Here is a 16565-nt window from a genome sequence, read left to right as displayed (position 1 = left end):
TCCTTGTTGATCAATGAACGCAGTGAGTTTGGTCAACGGATGAGACTTCTTCAACTGGAATCCGTGAGAGATAATGTCACACTCGGCTTGGAGATAATAGGCTTGAGTCGCCTTGACCCAATAAAGCCGAGCTGCTTCGATACTTTCCGGGCTAAACAGTGCCGGAACAATGACGTCCTTCTTCCTCTCGAGTTCCCGTATCATGTTCCCAGCAACTGTTTGACAAATTGCTGTGATCCGCAGCAATTTGTAGAGAGATGAGTATCGCGAGCAGAGATCCCAGAGACTAGACCGTGCGAGAGAAGCAGTTAGAGTCACGCCAGGCTTCTCCTCGAGATCTGTTGACGGGTCCAACTTTGCGCTCCGTTTTGGCCACTGAGATGAATCCTGTTGTAGCCATTTTGGGCCCGTCCACCATAAATGATGGGCATTGAGCTGAGCTACTGAAATGCCTCGAGACGCGCAGTCAGCAGGATTCTCCTTTCCGCTGACTTACCTCCAATTGGCTTCCTGTACGAGGTCCTGAACGACTGCTACTCTATTGTAGACATATTCCTTCCATCTGGAAGGATGAGCACAAATCCACGCCAGAGCAACAGCAGAGTCCGTCCATAAATGTACCATGACAGTACCAAGGTTGAGCTGATCCATAACATACCTTGTGAGTTTAGCTAGGATGACTGCGGCGTTGAGCTCGAGTCGCGGAATAGTGAGCTTCTTGAGAGGAGCCACTTTGGTTTTAGCAATAGCTAAAGAGATGCTTACACTATCCGCACTCGTTACCTTCAAATAAACCACCGCAGACATCGCTAGTAGAGACGCATCAGAGAAGCCATGGATTTCCACCTGAGATCCCTTCCTACACCCCAGCCAACGAGGGATCGAGAGTTGTTCCACTTGAGACAGTTCTTGACGGAATTGAGCCCACTTCTGGGCCAGATGTAGTGGCAACTCATCATCCCAATCCATTTTTTCCAACCAGAGTTGCTGGAGAAGAGCCTCCGCACGGATCACTACCGGTGATAGCAACCTAGAGGATCGAAGAGTTGAGCAATTTCAGACAATATAATCCTCTTCGTAGCCTTTGTGTCGGCTGAGAGATGGATAGAGAACTTCAATTGATCGACGTTTGGATCCCATTTCAGTCCAAGAATCTTGGTGACGGAGTCCTCTAGCGGCTTCAGACTCTGAGAGAACCCTCCCGGCGTCAGAGAACGAAGTAGAGACGGGCTATTTGAGTGCCACTTCGCTAGAGGGAACCCGCCAGCCCAGCAGAGTTCCACCACTTTCTGAGCTACGAAATGGAGATCATCTTTCTCGTCAGCTCCACCACAGATATCGTCAACATATCTACCACTGGTCAACGGTGAGACGGCTAGAGGGAATCGATGTCCCTCATCCATGACCAGCTGATTGAGAACCCTACAGGCGAGAAATGGAGCAGACTTGGTCCCGTAGGTGACAGTGGTGAGCTGATAGGTGCAGATCTGGCCCCGAGAATCGCGCGACAAGATTTGTTGAAGAGGCCAGTCTCCCCGATGTACCTTGATCTGACGGAACATCTTCGTGATGTCCGTCATGAAGATGTACTTGCTCTATCGAGACCAGAGAAGCACGTCAGAGATGTTCTTTTGTAGTTTGGCTCCAGTATGCTGAATATCGTCGAGAGACACTCCTGAGCTAGTCTTACTAGAGCCATTAAACACTACTCGCAGCTTTGTAGTTTCACTACCTTCCCGGAGAACGCAATGATGAGGAAAGTAGTATGTAGGAGCAGAAGAGTGAGATTGCCTGAGAGACGAACACCGACCCGAATCCTGATACGATTGCCCTCTTTCAGAGACCCTCAACCCTCCTGAAGCCGAAGCTCCATGTGCCAAGGTTATCCCGTCAGGTTGACAATCCAAGACTCGAGCAGCGCATGAGACAGGCAGAACAGGAGCACGCACCATGTGCCCTAACTCTTCATACTCCTTGAGAAAATCACTATAAAGCTGTAGAGAACTCTGACTTTTTCCTAATCTCCTGAGCAGGCTCGTAAGACACGCCTTTGCGCGTCCTAGAGAATCACCGAGCTCTGCCAGAGAACGGACTAGAGGCAGACGAACAATATAGCGCCCTGAGCGATCTCGAACATGGGTGCGCTGGAAGAACTCCTCACAATCTGCCTCTTCCTTCATGAGAACGCTTTCATTGCCTTCAGGTTTTGAGACTTCCTCCTGCTGCCAGAACGAGGTGAGAAGGTCGCCAAGTTCCTCGTTGCTGATAGAGACGTGGCTTGAGCTTGCCGCTGAGATCACTGCGGATGTAGGTCCGAGGACCACCCATCCGAAGAGCGTTAACATCGCTATAGGGGAGTCTGATGGCCCCTTTATGACTTGCGGCTCCACAATCGATCCAAAGAAGTCTGCGCCAATGAGAATATCCACAAGTCTTGACGTCAGATAATCTGGATCAGCTAACTGCAGCCGTCTGAAATGATCCCATTGTTGAGGCTGAGAGACTGAGAATGAAGGCAATGAAGACGTGAGATGATCGAGTATGTAGGCCTTGACAAGAATCTGATTCCTCGAATGCAGCGACTTGAGAGAGAATCGAGAGAAAGCATTAGATGAAGACTTGGATCCACTAATACCAACAACCGGAAGCATGGCTGGAGAGACCGTTAAGCCGAGCTTTCTCACAAGGTCATTTGTAGCAAACGTCAGCTCAGAACCAGTATCCAACAGCATCCTAACCTCGTGAGAAGAACCATCGTCCAAGACGAGCAAGGCTAGGGCTGTGGCGAGAGAAACACCTGGCCTGGGCTGTGGAGAGATATCACGATGGATTGATGCTACAAACGGAGATTCATTCACCAGAGTCGGCCGTAGAGAAAGATCATAGAACGGCGACGACTCTGGCGCAGTCGTTGGTATAGCATATCACTGTTGAGACATGTCAGGCCTTGAGGAAGTGCACTATATGGGTTGATTGGGCTGAGACACCTGCGATGTGTGAGAACCCTGCTGAGTTGGACGAGGCTGAGATGATCCTTGAGGTGTCGGTTGAGGACGAGCCACATGAATCATCGAATGATGGTTCTGTCGACACACGACACAGGTCTTGCTAAGACTCCGACAATTCTCCTTATTATGCCTCCCCAGACAGTTAAAGCAACGACGCTTGAGAACGACAAAAGATCTCCTGTCCGTAGGAGATAATGCCTTGAATTTTGGACATTTGTCAAGAGAATGTTCATCCTCACACATCGGACAGGCACGGAAGCACATTTCCGCCCAATCCTGAGGTTGAGACACCTGAGCTGGTCGAGACGTGCTGCTGGTAAAGGTTTTCACCGATGCAGGCTGAGAGGTTGGACCAGCGGAGACGTTCAGCACCTTGGTAGCCTGAACTCCATGGCGAGGTGGATATACCTTGACTGGCCTGGGCTTCGATGCCTGTTGAGAATTCGACGAGACAGTTCGAGAGGTGGCTGATTGAGGTTGAGAAGCGTGCATTTCAATCCTCTCCCTGGCTCTGGCTCTGCTGAGAACGAATTCCTTGAGCGCTGCATAAGTGGGGAACTCCGTTGACGAGCCTATTTCGATCTCCCAATCCTTCAGCGTTTTGGAATCGAGTCGACTTGTAACGAGATTAACGAGCAGATCATCCCATTGCTCGACAGGACGTCCGAGAGACTTCAAAGCATTCAACGCTTCAGCTACAGAGTTGAGAAGTGCGTTGTATTCCCTGGCTGAGCGGTTGATGACTTTTGGAGCAGAGAAAAGCTTCTCCAACTGGGTGGAGATGAGCAACCTCTCGTTGTCGTACCTGGCCAAGAGAGTGTTCCATGCTGGCATGAAAGAGTCTTGGGTTACTGGCAAGGTAGAGATGAGCTGCTTAGCCTCCCCAGTGAGAGAAGTGAGCAAATAGTGGAATTTCTCCACGGTCGAGAGAGCGGGATTTCCAACCACCATTGAGAGGAAGAGATCCTTGTATGGAGTCCACTCCGAGAAGTTTCCTGAGAAAGTCGGGAGAGAGATTTTAGGCAATTGCCTATGAGTCACTTGCGCCGACTGAGAAATCACTGATGGACGACGAAACGACTCAGAGAGGTCAATTGACTCGTCCAACCCCTTGATGAGTCCCATGAACGTAGTTCGAGTAGCGGAGTACATTCTGAGACACTTATCATACACCTCCTCCTTCACGTAGGCATGATCGAGAACCTCCTCGTTGTCCTTGGCTGTCAGCAGCTTTAGATGTAAGGCGTCAAACATGTTCCAGTGGTTTTCCAACATGTCGAGCTTAGACTGGAGTTCAGTCACCGAGAGCTCGTGCACACTTTCGGCGACTGATTCAATCCTCATGTTCTCAATAAACTTCGCCCTACTGGCCTGGATCAAAATTCTGCCCTTGAATAACATGCTTACGCTAGAGAAGTGCAAGGAAGCGTAAGAAGTGAGAAAAGGCTAAAGCAAAATCACACAAGCAAGCGAGAGCAGAGAAAAGACAGCCAGCAGCACCTTCAGCAACTACGATTGAATTGAGCAATACAAAAACTAACTCAAAATCAAGTAGAGAAAATCAACAGCTTCAGGCTCCAAACAGCAGCTACCAGCAGCACAAGCAGGAAAAGTTAACAGAAATAAAATATTACTGACTTCCCTTTGAGAAGGTCCGGTAGCAGCAGAGATGTTCCGACGGCAAAACTGTAGGCCTAAAATCGGTGGGCAGATACAGTAGGCAGTGTTCTCAGCTGAGGGTGTGGCCTAGTGGGTGGAGCCTCGTAGATATAGAGATGCACGGAGCAGTAGGCGGTACAGTGGGCGAAACAATTGAGTCTTAGCGTAGCTTGGTCTTTTCCCGCGGTTTTCACTGAGATGCACTCAAAAAAACTCAGTTTTTCACAAAAAACACTCAATTAACCACTGTATCCGGCTCGAAGGACCAAATGTTACGGCGAGAACGTCAAAAAAAACCGTCGAGCACTGGGATGTGGTTAAGGAGAGGTTTCGAGAGAAATAATCGGGACGCGAGACGCACTGAATTTGTCACAGAGAAATATATTATATTTCGAGTCTTATAATAAGTCCAGTAAACAAATATATATGTCAAAATAACCGCGAGCAAACACTTAATTGATTGAACACGGTAGAGAATTATATTTGAGAGAGATTCACACGATAATTAACGGCGTAATTATAGAGCGTTAGAGAACGACGTTAAACAAAGAACATCCGAAACGAGAAGAAGTAATAGTAATTATTAGAGAGGTAGGTCAGCGACACAGGTGCCTAATTGGGGCACCTATATCTGCCGAACGACCGGTCAGTCAGAGACGGTCCAGGAGGTGCTGTCACCCCATGGCCCTATGCCAATATGAGGCTGATGCCTCAACAGTGAGAGAAAACTCTGATTAGATTTTCCCAGGCCCTAGCTTTTCCCCGTTGACTGGAGATCCGTTTTGTGGTTCGCGGGTGATGAAATATCCCGTTCGATCAACAGATGGGAACACCTCCGTCAAGGCGTTCGCGAGTGTTTTTCGGCCATGGTTTACTCGGAAACCACAGCCGATCTCGTGTGCAGGGTTCGTTCATCGCCAGAGGAGTGTCCGCGTGAGAGTTCGGTGGTCACCGGGCGAAAATTCCGGTAAAAATCCCAGGGGAAACCGTCAAAGACCCCCGTGGAACGTAAGGATTTTTCTCGCTTGGCCTTGACCAAGTATACGTACCGTCGAGGCCGTGGGTATTTCCCCACTGTGCCTCGCTTACCGTTGAGCGAGAACGTTGGCTCAACGGCATTAGAAAATTCCCGTTCCGAAACACGGAGAGATCTCAGTCCCCATACACGATGAAATCCCGAATTTTGGGAGGATGTGCGTGAATTATCCCCCTCCGTGGTGGAGATTATTCGGGCTTGATTGGGTGACCCGTTACCTCGCTGAAAAATTAAAACCATTAAAAGCCTATCCTCACGTGTGCCGTACACGTTAAGCGTAGCGGTGTCTCTCTCGCGCGCAATCCTCATCTCTCTCTCTCTCTCTCTCTCTCTCTTTCAACGCCTCGTTCAGCCCCCCTCCGAGGATTTTCTCGGTGATTTGCCGCTTTAGGTATGATCAAGGACCTTTTCCGTGGTCTACCTCGATACTTGACCTACCCCTCATCTATTACATCCCCAATTTGTCCAATTTTTGGGGTTACATGGGGTTGGGAGAAAATCCCGAACCTCCCTAGAGGCTTTGTGGACCTACGTGGAGACTTGTCAAGCTGAGAATTTATCGTTAATTACGTCGACGGGACTTCTGGATGATTTTGGGAAATTCCGAGCCTCGTTCGATGGCTCGCTGAATGAATTGTGGGTCTTTTCGATTCTACCGTTGGCCTCGGCCAACTGTGTAAAATTCCGAACCTCCGTCGAGGTCTCGCGGAATCACGTAGAAGCTTTTTTGGGGGGTTTAAACAATTTGCACGTAATTCAAAGGGGCCTCCAAATCTTTTTGGGACATCCCGAGCATCGTCACATGCCTCGAGGCCTGATTAAATTTTCCTTCGTTTTGTACCACTGACCTCGGTTAACTAGGAGAACTTCAGACATTGTTGAGGTCGTCGACTACACAGTTGATTGTGATAAGTCGATAGAATATATGGTCTTTCTTGTAATTTTCTCGTTCTTTTTTTGGACCCATTTTGCCCTTTTCCCCGAACCCACCCCACTCTCCACAACCTAGCATACTCAGCAGGGCAGGCATCCGTTACCTCTCCCTTAACCCCTTTGCTCAGCTAGATTCAGTAAGTTTTAGGGTTTCGTTTTTGATTTTTCGTCAACTTAAGCTTCGAGTTGCTGATTTCTCGACCTCGGAAAATTAGCTGGCGCCCGGCAGCCTTTTTACTTCCCGATTTTTGTCCTTATTTTTTTCGTGTCAGCGGGGAGGTCATAGGGAGGAAGGGCGAAAGTGACAGACATTTTCGGTCGTTAGAAAATGTCAGGTCACAACTTATACGATTATTTATCTACGATTTTTTTTCCAAATTATTGGAAAACCTTTACCCGGTAAAGCTATCGCTCCACTTTAGAACTTGGAACTATTGATCTGTTTACTTATTGAATTGCTGCAAGAATAGCGTCTAAACGCAAAATAATTGGTGAGGGTGATCCCTCATCATGAAGGCATCGAAAAAATTTTTTCATGAGGGAGACAAATCGAATTAGAGCAGGCAGCTTCGTTAAGTGATGAGCCTCTTCTCCCAGCTCTCACTGCCAAACCTCGGGAACCGTCTGAGCAAAATTAGCTCAGGTAGCCGAGCCTTGTCTTATAGTGACTTCGTGAGCTGGTGGCGCAAAACAAGCCACATTTGAAGGAAGTTCTCTTTTTTTTTATTGTGTATTCAACACCGAAATAGAGATCAACAGAAACGTACGAAGCGCGGTTATAGAATTCAAAAGAAAATTAAAATACTTTGAAGCATCCAGTGCAATCTACGAGATTATTCCACATATTCTTAAACAGTTGAGTCTAATTTCAAAACTTCTCAGTGTCGTTCCACTACGAAATTCAAATGTGTACCAGCACTAATGTTTTAACCTGATGACTGGAAATTATGGCATTTCGAGTTGCACAGATACATACTCAGACTACGCCGAGGGGCCCACCAGTGGATGCTATTCATGGACATTGCGGTGCTCCTCGCTATGTTGCCCAATTTAGTGAGTTACTCAAAAAAAAAGACTTGGTACGTAAAGAAATATCTAGGATAGCTTAGGCGCATCATTCATATTGTAAGCTAAAATGGGTTGTAATGCCTCAACATATTGAAATTATCTTGTCGGTAATCACGAAGGGTAGGTCAAAATTCCGCCTTAATCGATTTCTCAGATAGCCTGATTACCTCCAGTTGAAACAATTGTTGCACTTTCCAGCCTTTGCTTTATCATTATATACTGTGTTTTGAAATTTTTATTAGTCAGGGATTTTATTCGGCATTGTCTTGTAATAATGTAGCGTAGGTATTTATTATTTCATAATATTGAGAAAAATCTTCTTGTTTCACAAGAAATAATCGATACAAATCGGAGAAATCGTTAATACCAGGCAAAAAGCCTACACCTGACGCTGCCCGGATCAAAGTCTATCAGGGCTCAAAATCCACTGATAATTCAATTAATCGACGATTAATCACATTTATTGGGCGCCAGTTAGTATATCGTCACTAACAACGTTTTTCCTTCAATCTCAGAGAGTGGAAGTTTGGAAGACCCATATGAATAAATCGACAGAGGCAGAGAAAAAAAGATCTCAATGTGGCAAGAACACTTTGATAATACTCACGTTAATAGCGACAATTCTAACCATGATCAATGACTTTTGATTGCTGACCGTTCCGCAGAATCCATCACGTACAAGTTAAATTATAATAAAATACAAATGATCATACACTACAAATGCCTACCTAAGAGTGTCATAATATCAAACCTGCTGTGTCGATCACCACCATTACGGGGTTAGATTAGATTAGATTAGATTTAATTAAATTAGATAAGATTAGATGACTGACCTCTCCAATGCCACCGAACTCAAGTTAGAGTTATTGTAGCTCCGCTTGTTTGAGGTTCGTTTTATATGTCCATCCCGGCTTTTTTGCCAGTCGTATCAAATCTGTTGCCTCCTTGCACGCGACTTCACTAGCGGTGGGGAAAGCAGTACCCCATCAACGTAGTCTCGTCGCTGCTAATGCCGGACTGTTGCACAGGATGTGTAAACTGCCCTCTTTCATTTCATTGCAGAATCTGCAACGTTCATCAGAATCCATGCCGATGACTCTGCAGTGTTCTTTAAATCTGCCATGTCCTGTGAGCAACCTAATCGTAATGGCCAGACTTTTGCTATCCATAGCCAGTAGGTGTTAACATCTTTTCGTGCTGGGGCCAGGCATGATTGCCCTGGGCTTCCTACAGGTCTTTTTGTCTTTCCAGTGGTTGGATTGTCCTCGTCAGAGTTTATCTTCTATCTGGCTTTTACCCACGGCTTGGGGGACTCCCACTGATGAAGCCTCGTCCGCATTCGTTGGATTTCGTTTCGTTGCCGTGGATGTCTTCGTGACCTGTGACCCGGGCAAGGGTTACCTTTTCCTTGGTCTCCACTTTCTGCAGGCTCCCCATGGTTTCCCAGACCAACTTAGAGTCAGCATTGGCTTTAAGGAGAACTTTTATAGCGGCTTGACTGTCTGACCATACGAATATATATCTTTTGGTTGTCATCCGGGACACCAGAAGCTCTGAGCACTTTTTCATTGCCAGAACTTCCGCTTGGAACACTGTAGCCATTGTTCCCAAGAACCAATTACGTTTGTAGTTTCCCTCTGGCCCATACAGTCCTGTTCTAAAGCAGCCGTCTGTGAACCAGCGCATAATATCGGTGCCTGGTGTTTCCTTTACAGTTTTCCAGTTCTCCCTCTCAGGAATGTACGTCTTAAAGGCCTTCCTGATTTGGTACTTCTTAGTCATTTCATCTTGATTCAAGTTTCAGGGGCTTTCTCAAGGATCTCTAGTTTGGCGTGTGCCGGTCCCACTTGAGTCCATTCCCCCTGGCAAGAAGTCTATCAGCTGTTGCGTCTGCCTTACTCACTACAAGCAGATCGAGTGGAGGCAGGTCAAGGGCGTTTTAAAGGGCCTCCGTGGGTGTCGTTTTCATACCCCCACTCCCTGCCCTCAGAAATTTTCCCTGTAGGCATTTGAACCGGTGTCCTTATCTCCACCCTCTTCGCCTTGGGCCACCAAATTACAGCTGCATGCATCAGACGCGGCAGCAGAATCATCTTGTACAACCATGCAGTGATCTTCAGGCTAAAGTTCCAGTCTCTGCACATGGCCTTTCTACATGCCCACAGTGAGGCGTAAGTTTTGCCCATCTGCGTCTCCATGTGGTCCCTCCATTGGACCATTATGGTCAGCAGTTAATGACCTGCTCAGCAACATGCTTTATACCCAGTTCATGATGGTTTCTGGAAAACCTCTTCTTCATAGGGTTGTTTTTATGACCTCTTATCCTGTACGGTCAAAGGTTCCCTTGATGTCGAGGAAAATGCCCATTGCCTAGCCCTTTCCCCCAATCTCTTCCTCAACCTTTGCCACGAGGCATATCGCTTGGGTGGGAACACGATTTTTGATTCCCCCCAAACTCGTGGTACAGTTCTCAGTGCTACACTGGCTCTCAGAACTTTTGTGAGGGGCCCCAGTATGATCTCCATTCCCCTTTGTAGTAACACCGGGTAAATACCATCCGTTCCTGGTGTTTTCAGAGGTTCAAAGGACTAAACCGCCTATTCTACTCCTTGTGGGTATACGATTTTGGCTGCTGGAACCCAACTATGTGGTTTGTAAAGACTCCCAGTTTCCCTTGTGGCCTGTTTCACGCTTTCCGTGAGTGTGAAGCCCGGAAATTGTCCTTCGAAAAAAAGTCGCAGGGATTTTGCCGACGACCAGGTATAGTTGCCGTCTGGCTTCATTAAACTGCCTAGGTTGGCGCCGCCCTGAACCCCCCAGTACCTTAATTAACCTGGAGACATCGGACAGGTTCTCAATCCGGCTACTGGAACTCTTCCAGCCTTTTCTTCTGGCTTTCGCCAGGGCTCTATTGCATTGCTTCTGGAGTGATTTTCGTTCCTCGATGGTCTTCCTTCTGCGTAGGTTACGTAGGTAAAGACTTTTTCACTTTGTGCCAAGCTTTTCGTACCTGGTCCCTCAAGTTTGCTAGGTCTGCGTTCCACCAGCTCACCTGTTTGGTTCCTTTGATGGCGCGCATTGAACGGTTGTTTTCAAAGAAGCTTCTGATCTATTCTCCGAAAGATTCGGCCGCATATTCCAGTCGCTCCTTGTTTTCGAACCTGCTGGGTACATCCTGGATTCTTCGTGAGAGGTCCTCTTCCTATCCCTTCCAGTCGGTTTTTGTCGAATTTCGTTTGTGGATGGAATCTACTCTGCCACTCAGCTAAAGGCGTATTTGACCATGATCCGCGTCCGAAGGTTCTTTCGAGGCCCTACAGTCTCTAATCAAATTTGCCATGCCTGCTGTGTATATGGTGATATCCAGCACCTCCTGTCTTCTGTAGTCCATGAAGGTCGGCTCGCTCCCCCCATTCAGGAGTAGCAGATCGTTGACCATCATGAAGTCGTGTAGGGCTTCTTCCCTGCCACTGGTGTTTGAGCTCCCCCACCACAGATGGTGTGAGTTCGCGTCACAGCCAAATCGAAGTTCTGTTCACTCGTCCTTCACCCTAGCCATTAGCGCCTCCCCCTCAGGTGTTGGCGGGGGATCATCGGAGTCGTAAAGTAGGTAGGCTGAACGTACTAAGTATTTCACCGTTCCATTCTCTCTTATTTCGGCTCTCAGCTTGGCTACTGCCAAGTCCTCTTTCCTGAGCTGTGGTTTGAAAGTTGCTTCCATTCCCTTGAGTAAAATGCATGCCCTTATTCTGTGTTCTTTGGGGTTCACATGGAATAATCTCCCACAGCCTCGCAGGCCTCTGATATTCCCATCCACCAACCACGATTCTGGAATGAGAACTATGACTGTTTGCATCCCAGCAAGCGTCCTGGCGCCACCTGGACACGCGTCCGGTTGGCGACTCAACCTTGTTCTCCGCACCTTTCTATAGAGTTTAGAGAAACCATCATGGGATTACATAGGTTACAAAATTTCAAAAAATCGTTTTTTTTTCACTTTTTTTTTTAAATACTATGATATATTTAGAATATTTTCCCAATGTTTCAAGGCAATCGCACTAAAAGTGTAAGAGATACAGCCTTTAGGAGAACAGCCCGACAGACTACACCGGTCGGGCCAGCGGCAGGGATGTGGAGTGCAGCTGCCTCTCTGCTATTTGACTATCCTTTTCGCTAGTTTCTCTAGATTTTGGAGAACTTTGTTCGAACTACGTTAATTTTGTATCGCCTCTTGAACGACCATCATTCTTTAAGGTTATATTGAAGCATTCCACCAAGGGGTCACACGCCGGTTGGTGTAATTTATGGATTTAAGATTTTATGTTGTCGCCAGGACGAGTTTCAACCCCACTCATCCTATCCTTTCGTGCTCTTGTTTCTGGATATTTTGGGATTCTCAGATGGATGAGTTCGGCTGACCTAGGGCAAGGCAGGGAACTCCACCTCCTTGCCCCGTTTCGAAATTTTTGGTTAGCTGGACCCCTCATTAATTCGGTTAAATAGTACAGATGCGAGTATGGGAACGGGCGAAGGTAATAGCTCTCCTCGACCGCGGGACGAGGTCGGGGAAAAGTGTTACAGGCTTTATTGAAACTCATTCATGAGCAAAATGACACCGCATAAAATTGGTAGAGTAACTCGATCAGAGGATATGAGGAGAAAATATCGACCAAGAAAAAGGAAAGGATTTAATCCAAAGAGCCACGAGTATGCACGCGAACAGGATGAACATCGCATACTGATTGCAGAGAAAAAGGCTAACGTTAGAAGGCGATAGGCTGGGATCCATGTCAAAGAATAGCAAAAGAATGGAATCGATATTGCAGCTGCTGCAGGACCTTTGCTATATGATGCCGGATTCGATGACTCTATGTAAGTTGAAAAAAGCAATATCTACGTTGTATTCTTACTTCAATCTTTAATCGTGTTTTTCCCGAAATATCGTCTTCATAGGCCGTGGTCACGATTGCTCAGAAAATAGTAAAGCGATCTTATGGAGATTTTACACAGTTCTTCTAGATAGGATGACCTCGTGAGTGATTGAAGGATTTGTTTTTTTTAATTACCACTAATTTTCTCAAGGTAATTTGGGGTAACAATCGGATCTAAAATCACACTATTTTATTAGCAACTTCCCTTAAAATTCATTTTTTTTTTCAAATCGTTCGATAAATCACGACCTATACACAGCTACTAACCGATGAAATTGGATTTTTTGATTTTAGATCAATCCTTGGTCTGTTGCGCTGACCACCGCGAGGAGACGTTTTTGGGCGCTGCCAATGGCTGAATTTTCAACATTTATTCATGAAAATTCCACACTATATTGTTCAAATGTTGCTCTCTGATATGTTCAAAAATTGGAATGAATTAATTAGTTTATTATATGAAAAAAAAAAATTGGTGAAAATAGGCATTTTTTCGGCTCTCCAAACCCACGTAACCCCTCAAGTTGTATAATGATATAAATAATCGACATATTACAATGATGGTGGCTTTGTAAAACAACGGACAGTGTAAGCAATATTGTTGACGCGAATGGGAAGCAATACTTCATGTCATAATATATTCATGGTGGCTCAAAACGTCCTCACCATTCTTAATAATGGTAATTATTTTGGGTGGGTATCACTTGAATAATTGATTTTTGTTATAGACTGTGCGGCTTTCCTCCATTCTACAGTAATCACGGACTAGCGATTTCACCGGGGATGAAAAAGAGAATACGTCTCGGACAATATGACTTTCCAGCTCCTGAATGGACAAGTGTCAGTATTGAAGCAAGAGATTTAATTAAGGGGATGCTTTGCACAGATCCTGCACAGAGGCTTTCAATTGAAGAAGTGATGAGAAACAAATGGATTTCCGTGAGTTGATCAATATCTGCTTGAAATTATGTAGTAAATTAACGACAGGAGATGAGTTTTATCATAACATGAGTGGCTTATATTTCTACAACTGATAATTGAATGGTCATGTTTTACAATGAAATTACTGGAAAAAACTGCCCTTTGCTCAAGTTGATGACATTCTTCTTATTTGGATTTCACGAAATTTATAGAATCAACTGCCCGGTATCTATAAACTTGGTGTTATTCTTTAAGGCCCGTTTGGAGGCAATTTTTTCTCGATTGGCGATTTTACGCCCTCCTACTTCGCGGTCAAGACCCGAACCTTGATCTCAAGCGATGCCTTGTCGGTAACTACGGCAATCGCTAGAAACCAGGGAAACATTGGACAGTGGGGCTTTCGAGGGCGCCGGAAAATTTTTTCATTCCCTATGCCACTAAGTGGCATGAGAGATTTATATCTGAACAGTGTGGAGAGGAGGGTGAGGGGGCGGGGGGGAGATGTATCCAAATGTGGAATCCACTTTTTTCGACCATCACTAAACCTCTTTTGAGATGACCGATGGGATGAAAAAAAATGTCTCCACAGGAGTGGGTAAATCGACTCAGGGGGTGATTCTGAGTCAATTTGTACCTATAAATTTCAACCTTTTTTTTCACCCTCACTAACCTTCCTTAAAAATGACCGATGGGATAAAAAAAAAAGTCTTTACAGGGGTAGCTAAATCGACTCAGGGGGTGATTCTGAGTCGATCTGTACCTGTAAATTTCGACCCTGTTTTTTCTACCCTCACTACCCTATTTCCAAGATGGCCGGCGGGGTAAAAAAATGACTCTATAGGTAAGTGTAGATCGGTTGAGGGGATGATTCTCAATCAATCTATACCTAAAAATATCGATCCGAGTTTTTCAATATTTTTTTATTATACATAAATATAATTTGAAAAGTTTGGAAAACCATTCTTGTTATTTTCGGCAAAATTCTCATGCAGAGTTTGGTGGTGGATTTGGTGGAGGATTTCGTGCATAATTTCGTGGTGGGTAATTTCGTGGACGGTTTCGTGGAGGATTTCGTGCAAAGTTTCATAAAGGGTTTCGTGGTTTCGCATGTGTTTACCTCATATATATATATGTATATTGATAATTGGAATTGTTTTTTAAATGGAATAACATTCATGTACGCTAGCTACAATAAAAACACCCTATAATTTTAAGAGATATTATTTTTATTTTTTTTATCGAAAAATTTTTTTTCGGAATTTTTTTTCAACGGAACAAAAAATTGTATGTTATGCCCCCTCTGCCTCTCCCTCTTCCTCTTCCTCTTCCTCTTCCTCTTCCTCGTCCTTGTCCTCGTCCTCGGCCACCCCTTTTCCCTGTACCACGGGTCAGCTCCTGCATCCTAGCAAAGACGCGATCAGCTACAGCGTCCTGAAAAAGCATCGAGAAATTAGATTAGATTAAAGGCATCAGAGAGGAGGTTTCCCTGTAGGCGGACCACTTACCAATATGTTCGCCGGTAGATCCCCTGAAACGCCCTGCAGCAACGCATTAGCTGGGGGTTGGGCTTGGTGGCCATTTTGAGGGTGTACAGGTATTATAGGGGGGCCTTCTGCCTCTCCACCAATAATACCTGCCCCATCGGGCTGGGCCGCAGCAGGGAAACCTTGTGGTTCTTGAGGTGGAGCCATGGGAGCCTGCTCGTGTACACCTGCAGCCTCATAATGTACACCTCCAGCCTGATGGTGGAAACCTGGAGCCTGATGGTGTATACCAGGAGCTAGAGGGTATACACCATGAGCTAGACGGTGTACACCAGGAGCTACGGTGTGAAATATCTGGGCCTGGAATCCCCTGGCCACAATCCCTGCGTAACTGGGCCGGGGAAGTCCAGGAGGTGCTTCCCATGGCCTCACGAACACTCCGCCTGAATTACCAGGCTGAAAGAAAATTATTATACTACCACAAAAGCTTCCAAACTTATTTTTAATCGGCGGGGATAGTGCAAATACTTACATGGAACGGATTTGGTCGAAATTACGGCCTGGCATTGGACCCCATTATCTGAAATACAAAAAATTACAATCTAACCTAGACATGTCAAACATATAAATCACTACAAAAAATTATACTTACATTATTGTACCAGGGCCTACAGTCCGGGGCCTGACCCTCATTCTCCTGGTTACCTAAAAAAAAAAATTTAGTTTATTACAATCATTGCTTCCAATGATTTTCTGGTGAAATCGATGAATAAATCCAGTCACCTACCTTCCATTCTCCTTTTAACAATGGAAATGGAGAAGGCCCCTGAAGGTGGTGTAGTATTGCGCAATCGCGATGCGCCATTCGACCAATGGGCTTCGTTCCTATGAAAACTGCACCGCCCTCAGTGAGCTTCTCCATTTTTAATAGATATGGCAGCACTTGAGTGGCGATTACGCTACGACGTAATGGCTATGCCATAGGTCATCCATCGGTAATCGATGCATGACAGTTTTCCGGGCGCGTTTTGTTTTCGTGTGGTTTTCGCTGAACGATTTCAAAGTGCTGGAGTTAAAAAGTGGTTCGGTAAAGAATATTTCGTTTAGTGACAAATTTGAAGTGAACAATGGACAGGAAGAAGGATTATCGGAAGCGGAAAAGCAACGGCGACGAGAAACACAGGTTACGTCTGTCAAAAAGCCGGCGAAAGCCAGGGGTAAAAAAGTGAGTATACAGTAACTTTTACAATAAAATCGGCAATGCCCCAATTTTCCGCAGAATTCCCTTCGATTTAGAAATATTTTACCCACTTTTCGCCCTTTTTTTCCACATTTCTTTTCCAAATGTTGGATATCTCCCCCAATCCTCCCACTCATTTTCTTGTCATCAATATTCTGCAGTTTTCGATCTTTTTCTGCTTCTTTTGTTCCATTCAATTGGAACATCTTCAATCTTCCCAGAAATTCCCTTCCATTTTTCAATTTTCAGGGCTGTTATCCATTTTTCTTGGGGTATTCTTCATCAGAC

General features: G+C 45.6%; 1 protein-coding gene across 1 annotated transcript in view; it reads left to right on the top strand.

Moving 5' to 3' along the window:
* The window catches only part of LOC105272233 (MAP kinase-activated protein kinase 2), a 61235-nt gene extending 47655 nt beyond the window's left edge, over window positions 1–13580 (top strand). The window contains exon 7 of the mRNA XM_011314251.1: window positions 13361–13580. Within this exon, the coding sequence (XP_011312553.1) occupies window positions 13361–13580 (220 nt within the window). The remainder of the gene's footprint in view (window positions 1–13360) is intronic.
* Window positions 13581–16565: the final 2985 nt, after the last annotated feature.

The sequence above is a fragment of the Fopius arisanus genome, unplaced genomic scaffold (assembly GCF_000806365.1).
Source record: "Fopius arisanus strain USDA-PBARC FA_bdor unplaced genomic scaffold, ASM80636v1 scaffold00150, whole genome shotgun sequence".
Classification (NCBI taxonomy): domain Eukaryota; kingdom Metazoa; phylum Arthropoda; class Insecta; order Hymenoptera; family Braconidae; genus Fopius; species Fopius arisanus.
This window is presented reverse-complemented; position numbering and strand designations above follow the sequence as displayed.